The sequence below is a fragment of the Gymnoscopelus braueri genome (genome assembly GCF_963280865.1).
Source record: "Gymnoscopelus braueri genome assembly, chromosome: 14".
Taxonomy (NCBI): domain Eukaryota; kingdom Metazoa; phylum Chordata; class Actinopteri; order Myctophiformes; family Myctophidae; genus Gymnoscopelus; species Gymnoscopelus braueri.
In genome coordinates this window covers 50,969,208-50,992,235 of record NC_137619.1, presented here as the reverse complement: position 1 = coordinate 50,992,235, position 23,028 = coordinate 50,969,208, and the positions used below count along the sequence as shown (strand labels likewise).

General features: G+C 41.7%; 1 protein-coding gene and 1 pseudogene across 2 annotated transcripts in view; both read left to right on the top strand.

Annotated features, from left to right (window-relative positions):
- Nucleotides 1-7,210, top strand: part of LOC308100692 (uncharacterized protein) — a gene marked incomplete at its 3' end in the record, with an annotated part of 61,095 nt that extends 53,885 nt beyond the window's left edge. Inside the window, exons 10-11 of the mRNA XM_080449761.1 lie at nucleotides 6,328-6,410; nucleotides 7,112-7,210. Of these exons, the coding sequence (XP_080305887.1) occupies nucleotides 6,328-6,410; nucleotides 7,112-7,210 (182 nt within the window). The remainder of the gene's footprint in view (nucleotides 1-6,327; nucleotides 6,411-7,111) is intronic.
- A 6,209-nt stretch (nucleotides 7,211-13,419) lies between these two features.
- On the top strand, nucleotides 13,420-15,083 carry LOC308100691 (glucose-6-phosphate isomerase-like; annotated as a pseudogene). Its single transcript has one exon. The product of its transcript is annotated as a glucose-6-phosphate isomerase-like (transcript).
- Nucleotides 15,084-23,028: the final 7,945 nt, after the last annotated feature.

Here is a 23,028-nt window from a genome sequence, read left to right as displayed (position 1 = left end):
ATAATAGATTGAAGAGAGAGAGAGATGGAAGCAGAATGGATTGATTGGACATCTCAACCTTTTGCCATTAACAGGAATCGAAACATCAACCTTCGAATTGACAGGCTGCAACACTACCTATAGTGCTATAGCTTTGTCCAGGCTGAGGTTGTCTGTTGAAGATAAAAGTGAACCAGTGAAAGCAGCCGATCTACAAGCTCAGAAAGAACGTTGCTATCTGAAAGGTTTTGAGATTGTAGATCGGCTATTTTCAGAATGAAGTATGTCATACATACTTCATACCCTCTCAAATAAGCATTTCAGGTTATCTTTATCAATTGCATATGTATTAATTGACACAATTACTGGTAGTGTCTGTTGATATTTATAAGTATTTCCGTCCATTATGAACCAAGCCTCTGTGTCCCGAACTACTCTAGATCACTGGTTCACAAACCATTTACCAATAAAGGCATTTTTGTGTCTCCTCGGAACGAAAACTAGTGAAAGTAGCCGATCTACAAGCTCACAAAACGTTGCTATCTGAAAAGTTGTGAGATTGTAGATCGGCTATTTTCACAATGAAGTTTGTCATACATTGCAAAAACATACTCTCTCCAAGAAGCATTTCATGTTACCTTTAACAGTTGCACATGCATTAATTGAGAGAGAGAGACATGGAAACAATAGATTGAAGAGAGAGAAAGATGGAAGCAGAATGGATTGATTGGACGTGTCAACCTATTGCCATTAACAGGAATCGAACCCTCAACCTTAGGATTGACAGGCTGCAACACTACCTATAGTGCTATAGCTTTGACCAGGCTGAGGTTGTCTGTTGAAGATAAAACTGAACCAGTGAAAGCAGCCGATCTACAAGCTCAGAAACACGTTGCTATCTGAAAAGTTTTGAGATTGTAGATCGGCTATTTTCAGAATGAAGTATGTCATACATTGCAAAAACAGACCTTCTCAGATAAGCATTTCATGTTATCTTTATCAATTGCATATGTATTCATTAATACAGTCTTGTAGTTTGCAATGCACTTTAAATGAAGTCTCCACCAAGTGAGGCTTGAACCGGCAACCTTGATGTTGTGAAACATTCACTTAAGCGGGAAGCCATTGGACCAACAGACCTGATACAGTGAAAACGGAGGTCAGACAGATTATACCATTTCACGCAAATAACTGAAAAATCCTGGGTTTAAGTGTTTTTCAAACTGCTCAAAATTGCGAACAATCTAAGGGCGGAGAGAGAGACATGGAAACGGAATAGATTGAAGAGAGAGAGACATGGAAACAATAGATTGAAGAGAGAAAAGGGTGGAAGCAGAATGGATTGATTGGACGTGTCAACCTATTGCCATTAACAGGAATCGAACCGTCAACCTTCGGACTGACGGGCTGCAACATTACCTATAGTGCTATAGCTTTGACCAGGCTGAGGTTGTCTGTTGAAGATAAAAGTGAACCAGTGAAAGCAGCCGATCTACAAACTCAGAAACACGTTGCTATCTGAAAAGTTTTGAGATTGTAGATCGGCTATTTTCAGAATGAAGTATGTCATACATTGCAAAAACATACCCTCTCAAATAAGTATTTCAGGTTATGTTTAACAATTGCACATGTATTAATTGACACAATCATGTTGTGTGCAATGCAACTTTAATGAAGTCCGCATCAAGTGAGGCTTGAACTGGCAACCTTCAGGTTGTGAGGCACACGTTTAAGGGAGAAGCCATTGGACCAACAGACAAGAACCTGTGAAAAAGGAGATCACACAGATGATACAGTTTCACGCAAATAGCTGAAAAATCCTGGGTTTAAGTGTTTTTCAAACTGCTCAAAATTGCGGACAATCTAAGGGGGGAGCTTACTGGTCAACGTGATACATGTGTTCCTCATGAGTCAAGGCACATGTGTAAGCAGGTTTAATGGCTGTCGGCCAAACGAGGCATGACTTTTGCCTGTTTAAAGTTTGCACTTTCAAAAAATCGCTATAGCGCCCCCCTTTGACCAATTGGAGTAAGATTGGTTTCAGTAATATTTGGAATGACCCTCAACATTAACGCAAAGTTTCAAAGAAATGTGAGTCTGCATGTATGTGTTAGGGGCAGATGAATAATTGTCATAAAACTGCAATATTCATTGGCTCATTAAAGCTTCATTTTTTCACTTATGGAAAATCTTTTGCATCAGTTTGTCGGCATAGGTCCAAAGTTCATGTGTAAAACGTTTCGTGCAGATTACTCAAAAATCCCAGGAGGAGATAGGTTTTAACTGTTTTTCATATAATTCAAAATGGTGGGAGATCTAAAGGTCAGAGGTCAAAAGTCAGAGGGTTAAAGTTGTTCATCATGAGTAGACGCATGTGTGTATTGAAGTTTTATGGCTGTAGGTCAAACAGGGCATGAGTTGTACCTGTTCAAAGTTGGCATTTTCAATTGAGTGCTATAGCGCCACCTTTTGACGAAAGATTGTGAGATTTATTTCTTGATAGTTTTTCATGACCATCTACCATATGGCCGAGTTTCGTAAAAAGCGACAGCACGGTTCACCCAGAACTGCGAAAAGTGGCAGAAGAAACAGAATACAGGGAATAATAAAACAGGTCCAGAGCTGAGCTCTGGCCCCGTAATAACTAGAAAATGTGCTCCTCGGAGCACAAGTCTCCGCCAGCAGACCTGTGCTATCGTTTTTTGTCATTTAGGGATTCTTTGTCTCTGTTTAGTGTTCTTTGTCTCTGTTTCTTAGCTTTGGCCTTCTGCGCCTTTGCTTCTTCATCAGGTTTCAGACGATGATTTACTGCTTCTTCAGTTTGCGTAATGGGAGTTAGTTTCATTGTGTGATCTCAGCTGTGATCTCTGTTTGTACTGGATAGTACTGTTCCTGTCTAAGCTATTTATATATTTATATTACATGAAACTTGACCAATGTTAGGTGTTCTCAGAGGGACACACACACGCACGGACGGGTGATTTGTACTGGAAGGTACTGTTCCAATCAAGACTGATTGATCCTGTCTTACCTCACTTCAAAAACATAAATGCCTTTTTGAAGTGACACACCTATTTATAGGAATTTATTTCGTCATGCGTCCCTCTAGCCAATCAAAAGCATTGGTGTCAACATATTGTCACGTGTCACGTGGAGCTTGACCAATGTTAGCTTGGCTGGGGGGGGGGGGACACAGCGGGACGAAGCGAAAACATACTCTGCGCCTCCGGCGGAGACAACTAGAAAATGTGCTCCTCGGAGCACAAGTCTCCGCCAGCAGACCCGTGCTATTTTAATCAAAATAGCATGGGTCACTTTCTGACATCTTCTTTAAGAATGCGGCAGCAGCTTCATCAACTTCTAGTTCTTGTGATCTGTAGCGTCTCTTCTTACTGGTGTTATGTGCTTGTTGATGTTGTCCTTCATCTATTGAATACTGTGACCAGTGCCTTCTTTTCCTTTCGACGTTCTTTACAGACTCTTGTACTTTTTCTTCCAGAGATTGTAGCAATCTTTGCTGTGTCATGTTGTCAGCATTTGTGGCTCGTCTTCGTTTTTTGTCATTCAGGGATTCTTTGTCTCTGTTTAGTGTTCTTTGTCTCTGTTTCTTTGCTTTGGCCTCCTGCACCTTTGCTTCTTCATCAGGTTTCAGACTTCTTCAGTTCGCGTAATGGGAGTTAGTTGCATTGTGTGATCTCAGCTGTGATCTCTGTTTGTACTGTCCCTGTCTAAGCTATTTATATATTTATATTACATATTGTGATGTCACATGAAACTTGACCAATGTTAGGTGTTCTCAGAGGGACACACACACGCACGGACGGGTGATTTGTACTGGAAGGTACTGTTCCAATCAAGACTGATTGATCCTGTCTTACCTCACTTCAAAAACATGGATTTTTGAAGTGACACACCTATTTATAGGATTTTATTTCGTCATACCTCTCGCTAGCCAATCAAAAGCATTGGTGACAACATATTGTCATAGTGTCACGTGAAGCTTGACCAATGTTAGCTTGGCTGGACATTTTACATGCTAATTGTGCAGATAATTCATGGGTCGTAGTTAACCTTGTTTGAATTAATTAATGTCAAAATGATTTGTTTGTGGCATGTCTCACCTGGCATAAAAGGGAGGCTGAGTTCAATTGAGCTTGCGCTAGGAAGGAGGCAACACCCAGGGAGAGCTGCCAGGGCCTTTAAGGTTTAGTATAGCCTGCTGGGCTCAAGTGTTTGGGTTATTTTTCTTAGTTTGCCTTCAAGTATTATCTTTTTTTTTGTCTTACTATGCTATTTTGCCTGGGTTACACTGTACATATCATCTTTGCACAGATTGGTGATTTTTGGAGGTAAATAAATGTACAAAACTTGCATTCCTGGATTCTGTCTGTTCTTGGAGCCTTGACCATTGGGCCAAATGTTACCTGACTGCTCATTCTGGGTATAGTGGGGGGGCCCTCAAAGATAATTGGCCCAGGGGCCCCTGTGAGTCTTACTCCGTCCCTGTTGGTGAGCCAGGTGTCTATCAACTCTAGTCTACCTACCAGGTTCTGAGAGGGGGCGGGACTAAAAAAGGAGGAACGAAAACAGTCTTAGAGTGAGAGAAACAGGTGAAAACAGAGATGTTTAAGTGTTGGTTATAATCTGGTGAATGTCACCAAATTAAGAGCCAGGGATCAGTGAGAATATATAGCGTGTAGTCCTGTTAAAAACAGGACAGTGTGTTTGGACCTGGGGGGGTTTTACTCAGTATTTCTACCATAAACAGCTGACATTAATAACTACAAGGTGGGCTGTGGCGGCTGGTCAACTATCACGCTAGGCTGGAGGAGAAGAGTGTGTGAGACATTTCAACAAGTTTCTGAGTGAGTATGCATGCTATCTGAGAACTGTAATGACACAGACATCTATAGTTGAAGGATAGGATGTTTAATAGTGTTGTGGTGTTTTGGATATTTGCAGTAGAGGTGCTCAGGACTTGTCACTACATACCAGAGGATCCAGGTGCAGACAGACAGACAGGTGGGGTACCTGTACCTGGTCCTCCAGCACACAGACAGACAGGTGGGATACTGGGTTCTCTAGCATGGTGGTTCCCAAACTTTTTAGCTCGAGACTCAAAAGACACATTTTATGTCTCCCCGGGAACCAAACTAGTGAAAATAGCTGATCTACAAGCTCAGACCGCGTTGCGATGCAACGTGTTGTGAGCTTATGTAGATCTGCTATTTTCGATACTTAGGAGATCTTTTTTTTCTAATTCCTGGATTTTTTTAATTTATGAAATTCATTTGATCTTCATTCATTTTAATCTTTTGAAATAATAATTAAAAACAAAATGTAGGAAATGAAAAATAAAAATAGTTGTGTTTTAAAAGGAAAAGGAGTGTTTCTGAGAGTTTGTTCCAGATATGTGGAGCATAAAAACTAAATGCTGCTTCAACACGTTTAGTTCTGATTATAGAGGGACAGAAAGCAGACCTTTCCCAGATGACCTTAGAAGTCTGGATGGTTCATGATGTCTGAAGATCATTCATGTATGTTGGCCCTAAACCATTCAAAGCTTTATAGACCAACAGTAGTATTTTGAAATCAATTCTTTGACATACAGGGAGCCAGTGTAAAGATTAGAATTAGTAAGGACTCGAGCAGTCTGATTGTTTTTTTTGGGAGACCTGTAAAGACGTATGTAAAGACACCGTTACAGTAGTCAAGTCTACTGAAGATGAATGTATAGATATATGTAAATACACTACTGTAGTCCAGTCTACTGAAAGATGATTGTGATATACGTATGTAAAGACACCATTACAGTGCTAAATCCTGCTGAGACATTAATCCGTGATATATTTCTGAGGTGATAGTAGGCTGACTTTGTTATTGTATTAATGTGGCTGTTTAAATTCAGGTCTGAGTCCATGACTATGTTGGACATATGTTTTTGACTTGGCTAGGGCTGGGCACTGACTTTTAATCTGTCTTCCTTGGCTCCAAAAGCTGTTACCGGTACTTCAGTTTGTTTTTTGTAGCCCGATTAGAATATAGTTGGTGGTGTCGCCAACCAAGCATCATCCTAGGTGTCTAACGGGTACAGATAGCTGAAAGGTTGAGTGAGGAGGTGAAGGCTTGTGAGATCCCCGGTGCAGCCAGCTGGTCCAGTGAGAGTGCGCTCCAGTTTCATAAGTAGCCTACCAGGGTAAAACATTTCCACGATGTAGTCTGCGGGGCATGTGCACTGCTGAGAGGTGAGAGATGTTCACAGCCAATGTCCAACTGCTTGTAGAAATCAAATGTAACTGTACAGTATGTTTAAATGGATCTGTACAATTGTTTTCTTGTGTGTTCAAGCATGCGCTGCATCCATAAGCCTGCAGAGGGAGCTGTCTGACCAGGAGCAGCTCACCACTTCTGTGGAGAGTCTGGCTATCGTGGTGAGTACACACACGCACACGCATGCACATGCACACACACACGCACGCACGCACGCACGCACGCACGCACGCACACACACACACCTCATACACATAAGGCAATTCTGTTGTAGTTTTTACTGTGCTTGTTTCACTGTAGTTATTATAGCCATCAATGGTTAATAGACCACCGAAGTCCTGACGTCATTCGTTCATCCCCAGGTTTGCGGAAGTAATTTCTCTATGGAGAATAACATTGGGTCATCTTAGAATCGTCTCATATAAGAATTGTGGTCCAAAAATAAACACACTGTCCCGGCGTTATTGTCAGGGAGGAGGTTCTGTATCGTTTATGATAGTCAGTCACTTATATTTGATACAGTCTGTTTCTGGCGAAAATGTAACTAATTCGGCGGAAGTAACATTAGCGTTTTCTCACCGTCAGTTGATGCTTCATATCCATAAGAGTCAAACCGCCGGGGTCATTTGTTTATTTTTGGAACACAGTTCTTATTTGACGCGATATTAAATACGTCTATGGGATTCAGAACGGGGGTGGAAAACTGCGAACCAGGTAGGCAAACAAAGGATGTGTAAATGACGTCAGACTTCGGTGGTCTATATCAATAAGGTAATAATAACTTTATTCTACTGTTTTAAAAGATTATAAATATCACTGTGTCCATCGGTTTGTGACCTATGACCTTTGTGTTTGACCTCAGTGTGGTTCCATTGTTGAGGGAGTCGGCGGTAGCTCTGGGGCAGCGCTGCCGCCATCTTGGAGTGAAATCACCGTCAGGACGCTTCTTTTCTGCACATAGCTGCATATAACTGGAAAGCAGGCCTGGAATTTCATCACTTGGCCTTTGGGGTTGTCCATTTTTTGAGGGCACAAAGGCCAAATGCCAGGGCAGGAAGGCCATTAAATAAAACAAGATTTTTGTCCATAATTTAAGGTTTATGGATGATTTAAAATGTAATATGTAGACTATCTGCAGTGAAATAAATAAATTATGGCATTTACAATCTGATCCATGCTCAGCCCTGCAACAATCAAAGTCACTGGATTGGTTTAAAGATGGGGAGTTAAGAATTCATAATCTCAACAAAAGACACTGGTGTCTACATATTGACAAGAAAGAGGCAGAGGAGAAAGTGGTACAGTCAGCTGGGGCATTAAGGCCACTGTGGCCTCAGGGCATGCCATTTCTTTGAGGGGCAAAAGGCCAAACTGAGGAGCAACAAGTCAACGACAGCCATGGCCTTCTTGTCCTCCCTGAAATTCCTGCCCTGCTGGAAAGGCTCTGTTCTAAATAAATCAAAACAATTTAATCGGGTGTGAATAACGTTTTCGGGCACATGATCACTTGATCATCCAACTAAGTGCCAGACAGTGGAAACCACCAGTGCTGTTACATACAGAATTATCATATAAGACTACTAAACAGATCAATAGTTCTAAGCATAGAATAGTCAATAATTTAATGATACAAATAAGTAGTCAATAATTTTGAGTAGTCAAGTTTTGACTGTCTGGGGAGAAAGGTCTCATGTAGGCCTACATCAAACAATAATGGTTAATGGAATTGTATTGATCAACAATATTGATAGCCCAATCTGATCAACTGATAGATCAAGTACCATTAGTGACATTGATGGCAGCTGTGTTTTCCTTATCATTTCAAGTTAAAATTACTGCTGTTGAAAAAGTTTGTTCCAAACAGGGATGTTGTTATTATTATTATGTATTATTATTATTATTATTATTATTATTATTATTATTATTATTATTATTATTATTATTATTATTATTATTATTATTATTATTATAGGTCTACAATGAAACATTTTTTGTGTTATCCTTTTAGCCTTAATGCCCTTTGAACACACACCTTATGGATAGGCCTATTTGATATTCCTGCTTCTCTTTCTTATTATGACTATTTTGTAACTGCAAAACGTTGAGAAGTTGGGAAGGATTCCTTAAACACGTGTTATGTGAAAATAAACCTGTTATATTTTTCAAGTTGTTGATTTTCTTTAAAACATTACATGTAATCAAATCAAATCAAACTCAATGAAAGTATCTCAAACTGTAGTCTGCCTGTCCGTTGGCATCCTGTGGCTTACAGCATTGTCTGATATGCAACCAGTCTCACATGTATAGTAGATGATTTATATTGATGCAGTCGCTTAGTCCTTTGTAACAGTTTGTGATTGTTGTCAAGTCAAATATAATTAGAAAGCACATGCAGAGTGCTGCAGAGGATCAGTAGCTACAAATACAGAAACCATCATCAATGTGGTCATTAATGCCATTTTATTTCTATTTGGTACATTATTTGTAATTATGAACCCATGAGTTTCAAGATCCGTTTTTTTCATGAATTAAAATCTGACTGAATGTTAGGCTACTGTAAGACGCATGTGCATGCAACTGACGCAAGCCACGCACGTGCACATACTAACATTCTGAATGAATGTTAATGCAACACCCCATACACACACATGAACATGCGCGGTTGCGCACGCACGTGCATGCACAGTTTTGCGCACACATGCACCCTGAAATTTGGAGTATAATAAATAAATGAGTAAATAATTATTGTGGTATGCATATTTATAATACTTTTTTGCTGTTCAACACAGACCAGTTCTGTAGAAGCATTAAATATATGATAGTAGTACAATAAAAACAAGTTTTTGTTTGTACTGAAGTATCTCTTCCACGGCCTTAAAGGCTCTATTGAGTTGCCAACAACGCCATATTGTAGATAAGTTTGTTGTTCCAGAGATGAGAATGAATGGTTGTAGAATGAATGGAGTCATCACTAGTCAGTGAGGTGTCTTTGCTTCCAGTTTATTACAGCAGCCAACCATCTCCACAGCCTAACGGCCGGGAGTGGCACACACAGATATTTACACTTTGGTACAGTCTATATAGCAGTGGTCACATTGAATAAGGGGGTGGGGGTCAGCCTCCAAAAGGTTAGACCCCACCCAGACAAACAATAGATCCCCCTTTTAGTCCCTGGTTCGATTTGCAACTGTATAGGCAGGAAAGGGGGATGGGGGACACATGCTCTCTCTCCCAGGTAAGCAACAAAGAGAATGTTAATAGTACCCCCACACCCCGGTCAGCCAACAGCTGTCTCAATCCGCTCTTCTGTCTGTATGCTCCCTGTGAAATATGGCTTACATGTATATCATGTTATTAAATATACTCCAGTACTGCATGACCTTTTAATATTTTTTTAAGCAACCTGAAGTCGCTATCACACCAACATGGCGTAGGCAGAGCTCTGTTACTGGGCGCTGGTTGTTGTATGGGATGACCAATAGGCTCTATGTACAGCAGCCATTTTGGAGAGAAATTGGGCCTCTTCCTACTTCCTTCACAGGTGTTACCAATGATACTAATGAAGGCTTTGTTCCATTTCATGCATAGCCGCGGGAAGACATTTTAGGTTGAAGGTGCGGATGCGCGCGCGTTTTTTTCCCTGGGGGTTTTGGTCGGGTTTTGGGGTTTTTTGGTCACCTAAATTCGGTTTATTCAGTTCGGGAGGGGGGGGGGGCGGCCGCACGCCCCCGCACCCCTACTTCCCGCGGTACTGATTTCATGTAGCACAGTGGTTCTCAAACATTTAATTTCAAGGACCCCCATAACTATGTACAAATGGAACCAAATGGACCACAGTCTCAGAGTTACACACCTTTTAAAATGCACAATATCATCACCCTGACTCTGTTTGACCAGAATGGAACAGAGCCTTCATTAGTATCATCGGTAACACCTGTGAAGGAAGTAAGAAGAGGCCCAATTTCTCTCCAAAATGGCTGCTGTGCATAGAGCCTATTTAGTGTCGTCTCTTGTTCTGGAATCTCTTTGTCGGGATCCTGAACTCCACCTTCCCTAGACCACACCCTGCTACCACCCTAACACACACCCTGCTACCACCCTAACACCACACCCTGCTACTGCTACCACCCTAACACCACACCCTGCTACCACCCTAACACACACCCTGCTACCACCCTAACACCACACCCTGCTACCACCCTAACACACACCCTGCTACCACCCTAACACACACCCTGCTACCACCCTAACACCACACCCTGCTACCACCCTGCTACCACCCTAACACCACACCCTGCTACCACCCTAACACCACACCCTGCTACCACCCTAACACACACCCTGCTACCACCCTAACACCACACCCTGCTACCACCCTGCTACCACCCTAACACCACACCCTGCTACCACCCTAACACCACACCCTGCTACCACCCTAACACCACACCCTGCTACCACCCTAACACCACACCCTGCTACCACCCTAACACCACACCCTGCTACCACCCTAACACCACACCCTGCTACCACCCTAACACCACACCCTGCTACCACCCTAACACCACACCCTGCTACCACCCTAACACCACACCCTGCTACCACCCTAACACACACCCTGCTACCACCCTAACACCACACCCTGCTACCACCCTAACACCACACCCTGCTACCAGAGGGTAAGAATGTATTCCAAATGCTGAGTTCACAGACTTCACACACATAGTCCGGGGTTTTGAACTCTCAACCTCAGCTGTAAGAAGTGCATACCGTACCATTCTACCACACTGCAGGCTGTTGGTTGTTCCTTATCATGGTGCTCTTCATTGAGAGATTAGAGCCAGTCTTCTTCAATTGCCAGTGACAGTGAGTGGAGAGAACGGAATGCATGCAGGAGAGAGTCTGGGAATGAGGCAAAGAGCCTCTGGTGAGATTCGAACCCGGTCGGGCTGCAAAAAAAGACAGGGCCTCGCTACGGCATGAACTCTACCAGGTGAGCTACCTGAGCACTGTAAGAACTTTTATGTTCAATCAAAAATCAACTAATGTTGCCAAAAAAGACGCACATAGGTTCTACCATTCCTTTTTCAAACACTGTTCTCTGTTGCTGTGGGGTGGTCACATGACAACTCCAGAAAGCAGGATGTAATTACAGTAGGTTGATTGAGAAAATGCATAATCAGAAATGCCCTTTGATCGTTTGTTTCTCCTGTTGTGACATTGTTAGTTGGTAAATAGTTTGTTAAACACCTTAGTTGATATTTGAACTGTGGTGCCACTATATATGTCTATGAATTGAATACCAAGGCCCTCGTTGGAAACAAGACCGCAAGGACTTTCATGAACGGACCTTTTAGACAAAGTATTTTTAAATGTAATTGTGCTGTTTTACATTTTTTGCCTGATAAAATATTCAATCAATCAATCAATCAATCAGTTCACTAGTACAGACAACGCCTTCAAACCAAACATCGTTTAAGAATTTGTATTTAGACAAGAAAGAGATTAACCTCTTTAAGGATAAGGAATTGGTTATGAACGGATGGAGAGGAAGGGGGGAGGAGGGAAGAGGGGTGGGGAGGAAGGGATAGGACATACTATCACTCCGAGACCTCAAAAAGGTATGCATAAATAGAACAGTTACTGTGGGCGTTTCTTAGGTCTTGGACATTGGTTCTAATGTAAGTGTGGTGGTATGCTTGTGATGTCCATCACCCTAGGAGTTGGACAGTGTGATCGGTGATGCCTCTTCTAGATGCAGTAGAAGCAGCACCGATTCGAAATGAATGGCCAGAGAAGTTACCTGCAGGGTATCCGACCTTAGTCAGAACTTGCCGGAGATGATAGAGGAACCAGCGACGGGTAGCAACGGAACCGGTGTCTGTGTTAAACAATGGGTCGGAAAGGAGAGGCATGGGAGGAGTGCCTGATATGGAGGTGGTGGACCAAGGGTTCGTAAGGGCTGAGATAGGAGTCGAGTTTAAACAGATAAATAGGTGCTGTTCTGCCAAATTGGCCTGTTTTGCTATGTTTTAGCATGAATATAAGCGTAAAGGAATTTGATATAGTCAGATCAGATAGACAGGGATGGCGGTTAGGAATGAATAGATGGATTGGCATAGCCAGAGCGGAGTATGTTGTTGCATCCTGTAAGGACATCAGAGGTGATGGCGGCGAGGAGGGTTATGTGGCTCATTTCTTTTCAGGCTCTTAAGGAGAAGAGTGACGTGAGAGTGCTGGGCAAAGTCCTCCACGACCTTCACTGGCTCCCAGTCAAACACAGAATCGAGGCCCTCAACAACCAGGCTCCCCGCTACCTCTCCGACCTCCTCCACTGCCACGCCCCCTGATGATCTTTTCAAGAGGTGATGCCAACCTCTTGAAAATCTCCAAAACACCTGACAGTGGTGACAAACACATGAGATAGATGAAACTGTAAAACGGTATACTAAATAGTATACTATTAATTAATTAATTATTCATATAGCATTTCTTACCAAACAACTTTATTGAGATCATAGATTACAAATAAATACCCAAACAGCAACAAACTAACAATGTGTTTGAACACATTTAATTATATTATGTGTAATAAATATAATTATTAAAGGAGAACTTCACCCATTTTCAACCTATCTTCATCATCTATGGGGTTTCCAAGCTAATAGAAACTACAGGCGGTAGAAGTTAAAGTTGGAGACCGGACATAGGTGGTGCGCCCAGTAGCTCGAATAATCAGCCTTCCTGCCCTAACTGACTGACAGATACGTTCAATACGTTCGCCTTCTAAAGAATTTTTCAGTTTTACGCTGTAAATCTGTTGGCGGCATTGTAACAAAGGCTTTCACTCACTTTCACGTCATATGGGCATTTGATAGGTCGCCATAGTTACCCACTAAATATTGGTACTCCATATATGGAGTCATCCGACTAACCTGTAACCTAAGTCTGACACAAACTCCATATTTGGGCATGGTTGATCTAGAGTTCCATATATGGAGCCGGCAGAGACATCTAGTGCTGACATCATGTTAATGTAAAACTCCATATATGGATATAGCTGACTCATCATGACATCAGTGAGATGTCACAAGCATCCAGCCAAGCACTATATGGCCGTCACACCTTGAGGTATATCGACCATCAACGAGAGATACCGAGGCAACCTTCACCATGGGACTTACAAGCGATCCAAACTATCAGAAACTTGAACAATGGTACAATGCCAATGCTGGAAATCTCAACATGAGAGCCATGTTTGATGCAGACAAGGAAAGATTCAGCAAATTCAGCACAACCCTTCAGACAGATGATGGAGACATCCTGTTGGACTACTCTAAGAATCTCATTAATGAGGAAGTCCTGACCATGCTGTTGGCCATGGCTAAGTCCAGAGGAGTTGAGGAGGCCAGAGAGAAGATGTTCTCTGGAGAAAAGATCAACTTCACAGAAGGTCGTGCCGTGCTCCATGTTGCCCTACGTAACCGCTCAAACACGCCCATCCATGTCGATGGCAATGATGTCATGCCAAAGGTTAATATGGTGCTCAACAAGATGAAGGCCTTCTGTCACAGAGTACGCAGTGGAGAGTGGAAGGGATTTACTGGAAGGACTATCACCGATGTGGTCAACATCGGTATCGGAGGCTCTGACCTAGGTCCACTGATGGTGACAGAGGCTCTGAAGCTCTACTCAGCAGGTGGACCTAATGTGTGGTTTGTGTCCAACATTGATGGCACTCACATGGCCAAGACCCTGGCTCAGCTCAATGCAGAGACCACACTCTTCATCATTGCTTCCAAGACATTCACCACCCAAGATACCATCACAAACCTGAGTCTGCCAAGTATTGGTTCCTCCAGACAGCAAGAGACAAAGCTGAAGTTGCCAAGCATTTTATAGCGCTGTCCACCAGCGCATCCAAAGTGAAGGACTTTGGCATTGACACAGCAAACATGTTTGAGTTCTGGGATTGGGTTGGAGGCCGATACTCACTGTGGTCAGCTATTGGTCTGTCCATTGCACTGCACATAGGATTTGATAACTTTGAGCAGCTTCTTGCTGGTTCACACTGGATGGACAACCATTTCCGTAACACGCCTTTGGACCAGAATGTGCCTGTACTGTTGGCCATGCTGGGAGTCTGGTACATAAACTTTTTTCAGGCTGAGACCCACGCCATCCTGCCCTACGACCAGTATATGCACCGCTTTGCTGCCTACTTCCAGCAGGCTGACATGGAATCCAATGGAAATTATATCAGCAAAAATGGCTCATGTGTCAAATACCACACTGGACCGATCGTCTGGGGAGAACCAGGGACCAATGGACAGCATGCTTTCTATCAGCTCATCCATCAAGGCACCAGACTGATTCCTGCTGACTTCCTGATTCCTGCCCAGTCTCAGAACCCAATCAGGGACAACATTCATCACAAGATCCTGGTGGCCAACTTTCTGGCCCAGACAGAAGCACTGATGAAGGGGAAGACACCAGACGAGGCCTGCAAAGAACTGCAGGCCAGTGGCCTGGGAGGACAGGCCTTGGAGAACCTGCTGCCTCACAAAGTTTTCCAAGGGAACAAACCAAGCAACTCTATTGTTTTCAAGAAACTGACTCCCTTTATGCTTGGAGCTCTGGTTGCCATGTACGAGCACAAGATCTTTGTGCAGGGTGTCGTGTGGGACATCAACAGTTATGACCAGTGGGGGGTCGAGCTGGGCAAGCAGCTGGCCAAGAAAATCGAACCTGAGCTCAAAGACAACTCTGACATCGCCTCCCATGATTCCTCCACAAACGGGCTTATCAATTTCCTAAAGAAAAACTTCAATTTGTAACTGAATCCCATTGGCTGAATAATTCCACAGTGTTGTCTCTTCCATTGGCTAAATTGTCTCATTGTACCCCTTGACCACCATACTAGCCCTTAGATGTGTACTGTCAAGTGCCCTGCTTTTTCACCTATAGTTCCCATCCTCTCCTGGTTATGTCATCATTGTACCATGTCGTCCAAATATGGAGTTCCATGTCAGTCTCGCCCAAGTATGGAGGTGCCCATATATGGAGGTGCCCAAATATGGAGTTCCATGGGTATTGTCACTGTTACTTCACGTCCCACCTCCTCAGGACTCCTCTGGACTCATTACTCTGTTAGACAACTAACTCTAGAGCCAAACTAGAAACACACCATAACTTGTCTTTACGAAGTGAACTGGCAGTGTTTTGGATTCTAAGCCTTGACCCCTGACTTCAGATCTTCATGGAACTAGCTCTGCCTTCTGTTGCCTGCATTTAGGTTCACCTATGGACCACAATGGAAACAAGTCCCCCACTTTTTTTGTGTTATCCTTTTAGCCTTTATGTCTGACTGTTCCTCATGCTGTTTACATTTCTGACCAATAAAGTATTCAATCAATCATTAAAATTAATGTGTACATACAGTATTACTGTAGGCTGACAATGCACCCCCACTTATAATTTTGTCAGCACTGAGTTGCAAAAGAAAGGTATTTGTCAAAACATAAATAAAAATCACACCCAGTAAGCGGTGCCTTTGTTGAGGTTAAGCTATATATGAACTAGAAACAATGGGTGCGTTCGGAAATTGCGCACAGGAGTGCACTCGCCTATTAGTTTGTATTGGCCAGTGCGCTCAGTGCTGTATTTCCGAACACACCCAATGTTATCTCTGTAAATAAATTTTGAGGCTGCTGAACAGCGCCACTTGAAGCAAGTCACACCCAGGTGTAAAAGTAAAGTGGTCAGGTATAGCAGTGGAGCCAGATGCAATCCAAGGTAAGTTTGAAACTAATTGAAAGTGATCTGTCATAGCTGGCAGGGTACCCAAAAGCAGACAGAGATAGGGAAGTCATGGCAAACAATGGTTTTCTTTAATAAATATTTGGGTGCTGTTAGTGTGAGGCCTGGTGGAGGCCGGGAGCAGTTCAATGAGTTGGTATATGATATGATATTATATTAGAGTATGCATATACATAGCTTGAGTATGACATGTATCAGTAATTATAATCTATACATTTTGTAAGCCATACCTAGAGTATTCCTGGTTTTCTTTAGTGTTATCAGCAAAGCATTGTGGTCTCTGGCTGTACAGAGAGGGATGTGCAGTGATGTGTTCGTTATTTCGGAAGTAGGCGTTGTCTATGTGTCCTCCCTCAAAGTGGGTTGCTTCTTGTATGAGTTGAGTGAAGCCTAGTTGCTGAAGATAATTGTGAAACGTGATTGTTGAGGTTTTCAGTAAAGCATATTGAAGTCACCGCAGACCAGAGTTGTTTTGCCACATTCTGGATCAAGGCTGTATTTCCTTTGCTTTTGTAGACACTGCCAGGTCCGATAGTATTTAGATAGAGTGAAAAGCCATCAATTTGGTGGTTGTTTGATGGTTGTTGTTGTTGTGTGTGTGAGCCAATCTGGAAAGAGAGCCAATTTATCTGCTTCAATTTTATAGTGTTCAGTTCCCATTTCGGTTTCATCACTTCCAATCTCATCTGTTAATCTAGTTGCTTTTTTACATACTATGCAAAGATCAAGATGCTTAGAGTAAAAAGCAACTTTCTTGTTAACATAATTAACCATAGTGTGTCTGATTTTTTAAATTGACAGTATACAAGCTGAAGCTTGTTTCTTGCCCAACTGTAACAGAAAGGTCCTCTCTGTTACCTATACTTCACACATGTACATTGTAACCCAGGGATGAGCTGTTTCCCACTACAGCTTTGTTTTTAAAAGTAGCCATGTTGCATTAAATTGTACAAGCTAAATGTCTTTTATTTTGAGTTGTGGTTACTGAAGAGAAAGGACAAATTAATACAACATAATATGTGCACAAAGAATCCTATTAATTTGGCACTAATATTACCTAATATTCACTAAGTGGTTCTCAAAAGGACCCACACATTTATGTTTTTGGTCGCGGACTCCCATCTGGAAATATTTTGGGCCAAGGGCCCCCCATACAAGATTTGCGTATATAATATTCAAATATTGTTTACATTTTTTTCAAAAAATATTTGAAAATAGCAGATCCACAAGCTCAAAATGGGTCACATAGGCTGCAGTTACATGGACAGTTTTATTCGGAATGAATACACTTCTAGTCGGAATGAATGAATGGATGAATTCATTCAGAATAGAAATGCTCATGTAAACACCTCAATTGGAATAGAATATTCCATTCCAGTCTGACCCGAATGCATTTTCATTAGGAAGGGTTAGGAGGGGTGGTATATAGCGTTTGAATCGGTATATACCAATCGGAATTGACCATATAAACACTTTATTCCGAACGCTCCTGTCTGTTTGGAATACATGCATTCCTCTGCGCATGTCCGTGCTTAGTAGTGCTGTCAGAATTGTCCAAAAATGACCTATCAAATCTCTAATTCGGCCACGGCTGGTGCTGAGAAGCGCTCGCTCCTGCGGGATAAAATGAATGATTCTATTCTATAGTGTCATTTAATAAGCCTGTAATGGTTAAGCCCAGACTTGTCCAGGAGAACGGACGCTCCGAGGATTTCTGGCCTATAGGCTACATTTATATGGATCTTTTTCTAAACGGATATTTTAGTCCTCCGTTTTTAAAAAGAATCCCCGATTCCCTGGCCACATGACAAAGATTTTAAAAAATCCCTGTCCACACGTAAACGCAGAAACGCATTGATCAGCTAGCTGCAAGTTTCAATTTTCGTGCCTGGGTCGTCCCCAGGCATGCAATGCTCATTTGGTATGTTCTTCGTGTGCGCTACTCGGCGCAGAAAGAGGGGTTTCGTCACAGTGAATGAGTTACAGCATGTTTCAAAGCCTTTTCATAGTACAAGAAAAACGTGACATTCGGCATAATGAGTAGCCTATTCACCTGTTTCCTAGGCTGTGTGTTTTCCACTTCCTGTCGATTTCATTGGATATCATTGGTCATCTGACCAGTTTCATTGGATTTCATTGGATCAAATCGACAGGAAGTGGAAAACACACAGCCTAGGAAACAGGTGAATACTTTCTACTTTAAGTATATTTTGATGCCAATACTTTTTTACTTTTGCCATAAATGAGCGTGCCTTGTTTCATAGACTGTAGGCTTTGTGTTGCTCTCTCTCTCTACATTTATTATTATAATGACCATGTGCGAATGCGCGATGACGTCATCGTACCTACATACCGTGTCTGGTACCAATACAAAAAAAGAAACTGGTCTGAACTTGTAGATCTGCTACCTTCGCATTAAAATGGTGATAACAAAGGAATGCAGGCTTGCACCACATTACAACGCTGCCTGGCCAGGAGTCGGTGCGTTGCTTCCCGGCCTGCCTACGACCGCCGCGGAGGCACAAGGGGGCTATTGCCCCATGCCCACCAGGGGAAGCTCCGTCCCGTAGTGGAGCCGGGCGGCCCCTGGACTGGTCCATGCCCACCACTTTGCGCATGTCAAAAGTTATATTCCGAATGAATGCTTTGGGTCATGTAAACGAGGAATACTTTTATTCTGGTCCCATGTAAACAGGTGAGTGGAACAGATTCCTCTATTCGGAATGAGTTCATTCTGAATGAATACATGATGTCCATGTAACTGCAGCCAGTGTGTCACGTGTGAGGCAAGAGGTGTAGGGCCTAAACACAGAGCAGAGGCAGGGCCGGTTACGTACCAAAGGTTAGATAACCAAAAAATAACAGAACATACATAGGAACACTAAGAAAATACACAGACTAGGAGCTACGCAAGGAACAAGAACCACTAGACGCCAGGAGCAGGGAACACATATAAGCAGGGCCGGCCCTAGGGTTTTCGTGGCCCTAAGCAAGGTTATTTTGGGTGGCCCCCCCCAAACACCCCCATTATAAAATCATTGTCATGTAATTTTTTTATTGAATATTAAAATAATAACGCTAGTTATTGGATAGGAGATACATGACATAATTATAATATGAAAGTAAAAAAAAAAAATCCTCTGTGAGATCATCACTAAATGCCTTTTTTCATAAAGTCGGTGCAATGGCATTAATTAACGACTTTGTGTGCGTTCATGTTTTTTTTTTCATAGTGGTTCAGGCTCCTAATGTGAATGTGTGGTCTATTTAATTAGTTACGAGGTGATATTTATCTGCTCCTATTAGTTAGTTAGGCTGGGCTGGGTTGGGTTTTAGCACCCGTGAGCACGAGCATATATCTTATATCATCCACAGACCGAAAGGGGGCACAAAATAAAGGGTTTTATCAAATGCAACACAACTCATGTTGTTAACATGTTGAAGTGTCCATGTGGGATGGTCTATGGTAAACTAAACGCAATCTGAAGATACAAATAGCTGAACACAGCAGCCACACAATTCATGGTAATAGAGGAGGTCAGCCTGCCACCTAGGGGTGGTGACATGAAAATACTGCTATTACAGAGAGAAGCACATTGGATTATTTTTATACAAATAAGGTTGCACTGCCCTATATAACAGTCCCATTTTGACTGAATTGCCTGGACTGCTCCATGTTTAGCCTACATCCTGACCTCTATTGAGGCCCACTTTGATTGTGCCCAACATGATATTTGTTTTAATTTGAAAACTTAGCATTGTATCCATTGTATAAATGGGTCTCTTTGCACCATTTGGTGGGTTGATGGGACCCTTTGTCGGTACATTTACTATATATATATATATATATATATATATATATATATATATATATATATATATATATATATATATATATATTCTTTTGATGTGTATATATTTCCTCTCTAAATGTGTTTTTATTTGACCTGCCTGCCCTTCCCCATATTTAATTAAATTAATGATTTATACCATGCCTGGAGGGGTGGAACTGTTTTATGAATGACACTATATATATGTATAGAGCACTCACACCTTTGTATAGCATCTGACGAAGCTCATGGCGAAACGCTAATACAGTAAGTCACAGTAAGTTGTCCATCTCTGTTCTCTGGAGTTTAAAAAAAGTATATATAAACATATATCAACGTATATAGGGTTTACTGTGAGTGGTTAACTTAACACGTAAGTAATATTTATTCACATTGGAACTAATCTTTAGACTGGGTTTTATAGTTGTTACCTGACAAAATAAAGTCAGTATAAAGTTTACTTAATAAGGTGTAGAGCCACCTTCCACTGTGTGGGCTCTGTTTCAGTCAGCCTTCAGCACACAATCCAAAAACATGTGTGGAACTCAGGATGTGACACCATTCTTTCATAGGGAAGTACATTTTTGTGTGTATTGTTCTAAGAGGCTGGGTGGACCTGAACCAGGCCACAGACATGCACACCGCCAGATCTAATAATGAGAGTTGAACAAATCCTGCTTTCAATGCAGAGGTTCTCAAACATTTCCATGTCAAGGACCCCCACATTGATCTGTATTTGGCCATAGACCCCCATCTGAAAAGATATTATGCCAGGGCCCCCGAAAGAGATTACTGTTGTTAACATTTTTCAAAATGATTCCACATCTTTCAGAATTATTCAAGACTTTTCAAAAATAGCCGATGCGTTGTGGGTTTAGGGTTAGGGTTATTTTTTAATATTGGTTAAACTGATTGTGATATATTAACTAATTCTGCTAGGGACCCCCTGGAACACCCTCAAGAACCCGAACCTCACTTTGAGAACCACTGTTTCAAAAGCACTTCAGAATCACGATAAAGCCTTACCTGTCACATCACAGTTTTTTTTTATTTAAATGCAGCAGCCCTTTATTCTTTTTTTTCTCTAGGTCTATAGCAGAGGTGTTCAAAGAACTTCTTGTGCATTGTTGTATCTATTAATAATGGGGCAATTATTATTACTATTATTAATTATTATTATAGTCTCATCAACCTAATAAGAGAAGCAATGATTAATACAAATAGTACATTTGTTTGGCCCATCTATAACTTAGCCTATTTATTAACTTACAATCAAATAGATTTTTATTTATTTTTTACAGGAGAGCAAAAATATACTTTTCATAGATTGTAATTATTTAATCAAAAACATAATATTTAAGCAATCTTTTTTTTTTAAAGATTTTTTTATGCCTTTATTGATAGGATAGGATAGTAGGCTGACAGGAAATGGGGAGAGAGATGGGGGGTGAAATGCAGCAAAGGCCGTCTGGATCGGGACTCGAACCCACGACACGCTGTCAGGCTACTTTAGAGCCTATAGGTGCCTGGACCGCTACGCCAGCAGTCCGGGCCGCAATCTATACTTTTATACAGACTAGACTTCAATCTGTGGTCATACAGACATGATACTGACAAAGAAAGGCACATCCAATCTCAGCCAGGTGCTGGACAAACATTGATGCAAGAGGAAAGAAATAAAGTCTGCAACATTGGTTATTTCTGAGCTCCACTTGTTTATTGCTTCAACGTTTCGATCCTGCTGGAACTTCCATCAGGATTTTTTTTAATTGTGTATAAAATTGGTGTAAAGACACAGCGTCAGGGGCAGCAGTGGCCTGAAGGTTAGAGGAGCGCACTTGTTGCCAGAAGGTTCCCAGTTCGATTCCCTGGACCGGACGGAAATATCTGGGTGGGGAAGTGAATGGCCACCACTCACCCCTCCCCCAACACCGCTGAAGTGCCCTTGAGCAAGGCACTGAACCCTCAACTGCTCCAGTGGTGCTGCTCAGTGGCCAACAGTATAAGCCTGGTTGTACTGGTCAGCTCCCAGGTTTTAATGTGTGTGTGCAGGACGTTGCTGAAAATGGGCACTTGTGCTCAGCTACTACCCTGGGTAAAAAAGTAATAAAGTACAATTTGCGGTATATACTTTATACTAATTATTTGACAGCCTTATTTACAAGTTACTTCGCAAATTTAAATCATTAACACAAGCATTAACCACTTAGGCCACGGTCACACCGAAGTTTAATTCTACCTATGAGGGCGGATTCTGACAATGCTTTTCAATGGGAACAGATCGTTTTTTTTTTTGCAGAAATCCGCCAATGGCAACAAACCGCTCCATTCCCATTGAAAAGCATTGGCACTACTCATAGGTAGAATTAAACTGTGACCGTACCCTTAGGCCCTAATTAATACCTCGGCTATCCGAAAATAACCGATGCGACGTGTTTTTTCCGTATATTATTAAACATTTTGAAAATAATTGTGAAATGAGCCGTTCATAATGAGTAGGCTGCTTTTACTTTGGGTACCGTAAGTAGGATAAATCAATCAATAAAAAATATATTTTTTTGTATTTCTATATTGTGGTATTGCTACTTTTACTTAAGTAAAGAAATCGGAATACTTCTTCCACCACCATGGCTTTAATCGGATACAGGTCAAGTGGGCATCTCAATGTTAGACCACACAAAATAAAATAAAATAAATGTATGCTGTGGAAAATTATGCGAAATAATGTAATGTAAAGTAGGCTACCGGAACCGCTACCTACCCGTCCGCTGGTCATCAAATTATTGGCTTCGGAATGTGACAAAAACAAAAAAAAATATAAAAAAACAAAAAAAAAAAAAAAAATGAATTCAAATCTCCATGGGGTGACTAATCAATAGGAAAAAAAAATCATTTTGGGGGTGAACTATCCCTTTAATGACTGGCTATAGCCACAGGTTTTGTAGCAATTTGTGGCAATTGGAGAAATATCAGGCCTTAAATGCCATTAAAAAAGGGCTGTACAGTATGTAGTTGGCCCCCATTTATACAAACGCATGTAAATATGAAATAAAATATCAAAATAATAAATATTTAAAAACTGGTGCCCAATGTTCCAGTGTAATTTTATTAAATGTTTACTTGTTTTTGCTTC